This window comes from Nelumbo nucifera, chromosome 3 (assembly GCF_055504915.1).
Source record: "Nelumbo nucifera cultivar China Antique chromosome 3, China Antique-T2T, whole genome shotgun sequence".
NCBI lineage: Eukaryota > Viridiplantae > Streptophyta > Magnoliopsida > Proteales > Nelumbonaceae > Nelumbo > Nelumbo nucifera.
Genome location: NC_142651.1, coordinates 90,311,744 through 90,314,289, shown reverse-complemented (window position 1 = coordinate 90,314,289; position 2,546 = coordinate 90,311,744). Strand labels below are relative to the sequence as shown.

General features: G+C 42.7%; 1 protein-coding gene across 1 annotated transcript; it reads left to right on the top strand.

Annotated features, from left to right (window-relative positions):
- The first annotated feature begins 311 nt into the window (after window positions 1-311).
- On the top strand, window positions 312-2,052 carry LOC104608954 (peroxisomal and mitochondrial division factor 2-like). Its single transcript, XM_010275080.2, has 2 exons — window positions 312-455; window positions 554-2,052. Exon 2 carries the CDS (start codon window positions 560-562, stop codon window positions 1,616-1,618), a length of 1,059 nt encoding a protein of 352 aa, XP_010273382.1. The 5' UTR covers window positions 312-455; window positions 554-559; the 3' UTR covers window positions 1,619-2,052.
- The last annotated feature ends 494 nt before the right edge of the window (window positions 2,053-2,546 follow it).

The window sequence follows — 2,546 nt, the reverse complement described above, 5'->3', positions numbered from 1 at the left end:
AACGATATGGTTGTTTTTTTTAAAGTTTTTAAAATTTTTTATTTTTTGTCAAAACGGGCCATCCGTTCAATTTGAACGATCGGACCGTTCGACCCGGAAACCGGACCACTGACAGGTTCGTTGTCCAGCTCGGTCTCCGACATATAAAACTCTATTGAGTTTATCTTTTCCATTTCCGTCTCGATCTAATAATTCCCCCAGCTTGTGAAAGATTGGTTCCAATCTGACGTTCAATATCTTCTCATTCATTCCAAAGCCCCCTCACAAAATTTCAGCCAGCCGAAGCTCCCTCAAGGCTTAGGTCTTTCCATAAAACGCTCCCTCCACTGCGAATATTTCTCCCTTTCCATTGTTTTTTTGAGCTTCACAGAAAACAAAGTGGAAGCGAATAGATAGCGTTGGTTCTCTCTCTCTCTCTCTCTCTCTCTCTCTGCCTTTTAAACCCTAACAGAAAGGTATGGTCGTAAACCCTCCTTTTCAAGCCCTTCTCGTTTCTTGTTAATTTGTTTTCGGTTCAATTGCTCGGATTAATCTTCGTCTCCTTCCGCTCTAGGTTCCAATGGCCGACGAAGAGATTGTCAATAGCGTCGCATCGGATGTCAATGGTAAGGGGCCTGAGAAGGAGAGCTTGGACTCGAAGCGAGATCTTGATCTCGATAAGAAAGTTTCCGAATTGAACCGGAGGATTGAAGTTCTGGAGCAGGAGAAGTCCGGATTGCTGCGCGATAAGGGGGAGAACGATGAGAAAATCAAGCTTCTCACGGAGGAGATCGAAGGATTCAAGAGGAATCAAGAGGATATGGAGGTGAGATTGGGTGAGATGCAGAGGCAGATTGATGAATCTGGAGAAGACAAGAAGGCTCTGCAAGTAATCGCCGCTCGAGCGGCTGAGCTCGAGACGGAGGTGTTTCGCCTGCAGCATGATCTTTCTTCGTCGATGTCCGAGAGCGAAGAAGCGTTGAGGGAATTGCAGGAGGTGAAGGATGCGTATGAGGAGCTTAAGCAGAGCAATCTCCATAAGGAGTCCATGGTCAAGGCTCTTGAGATGGAGAAGGTTTGTTTGCTGGAACGCATCGATGGAGAGGTTGGAGTCTTGAAAAAAGCCAAGGCGGAGAACGAGGGCCGGATCCTTTATTTAGAGGAGAAATTGTCAATGGTTGAGGCCAAGGAAGCGAAGAACAGGGAAGAGAGCAACAAGATTGAAGGCGAAGCGATGGTCAAAATCTCGGAACAAGAGATCAAAATTCTTCAGCTACTGAATGAAGTTAAAGGATTGGAAGCAAATATCGCCAATAAGTCTTTGGATCTAGTGAAGCTGGAGAAGGAGAAGGATGAAATAGAGGCTGCGAAGCGTTCTCTGGAAGAAGCCCTGAGTCAGTCCAAGGAGAAAATCAAGGAGAAAGAAGCTCAAGTCAGTCAATTGCAGCAGGAGCTGTTGTCATCTAACAACTTTGTCATGGAACTGAAAAACCGTGAAACTGCATGCAAATCATCAATGGTTGATGCGGAGAATGGATCCAAGTGCATCAAGCTTCAGTGGCCGACAGCAGTTGCGTCCACTGGGACACTTGCTGCTGCCGCTGCTTTGTTCTATCTCAGTTATGCAAAGCGGAGGTAGGCGAGGCCAAGAGAAACAAGATAGAATAGAGAAAGATAAGAAGAGGGAACAAGTCAGTCAACAAGAGAGAACAGGTTAGAGTTCCTTTCTAACATTGAATATGCCTTCGCTTTATTAGTTTGGTTTTGTTTCGGTTCATTTTCAAGCCTCTGTTGTACTTACAGAGCTATATAGAAGAAGACCGTTTCTCCTGTTTTTTTCTTTTGATTTTGCAAACTGAGACCCTCAGTACCAGAAGAGGTTAAAAAATCAAGAAAGAAAGTAGAGGAATTGAGGAGAGAGAGAGAGAGAGAGAGAGAGAGAGAGAGAGTTCTGTAGATGCAATTGAATGGTCTTATATTTTTATGGTAAACACGTTTGTTATGTGTAGGTGTAATTTCATCATAATTTATGGATTTAACTGGGTATAGAATATGAACTAGGCAGCTTCCAAACTCAACTCAACCCAACAAATCATTGTTCCAAGCTATACTGTCTGAGCTACATGAACTCTGTTACTCCATTCCGATCTGTTCAGTATTGTTTCTTGTTTGACTGCATTCCCTTAATCCAATATGACAACAGATGGGGAAAAGGAAAACTGAAAGGTGAAAGCGCACCATAACTTCTCTTGTGCGCAATTATTTTAATAATATCGGACTACATTACAGTAGCTGAATGTTCTCTGGTTTGATCATGTCATAGCTGCAGGGATAAGGTTTTAGGTTACCCTATGTGTGTCTTGTTGGTAGGGATGATTTCTGATGGATGGTTTGGAAGCAAAATCAGATTAAATGATTACATTTTAGTTTTTGCCTTGCGTTTGAAGCCAAAACTTAACTTTATGGTTTTAATCATAGAATGAGATGGTCTTGTTACGTTTTGGAGGGTAAAGAAACTTATTTCGATCCTGTTTCTCTTTCCATTCTGGTAATGATTTCAATTTTGT

Bases quoted from the DNA above. Each gene is read 5' to 3' on its own strand.
- LOC104608954 (XM_010275080.2), top strand. From the start codon at position 560: ATGGCCGACGAAGAGATTGTCAATAGCGTCGCATCGGATGTCAATGGT.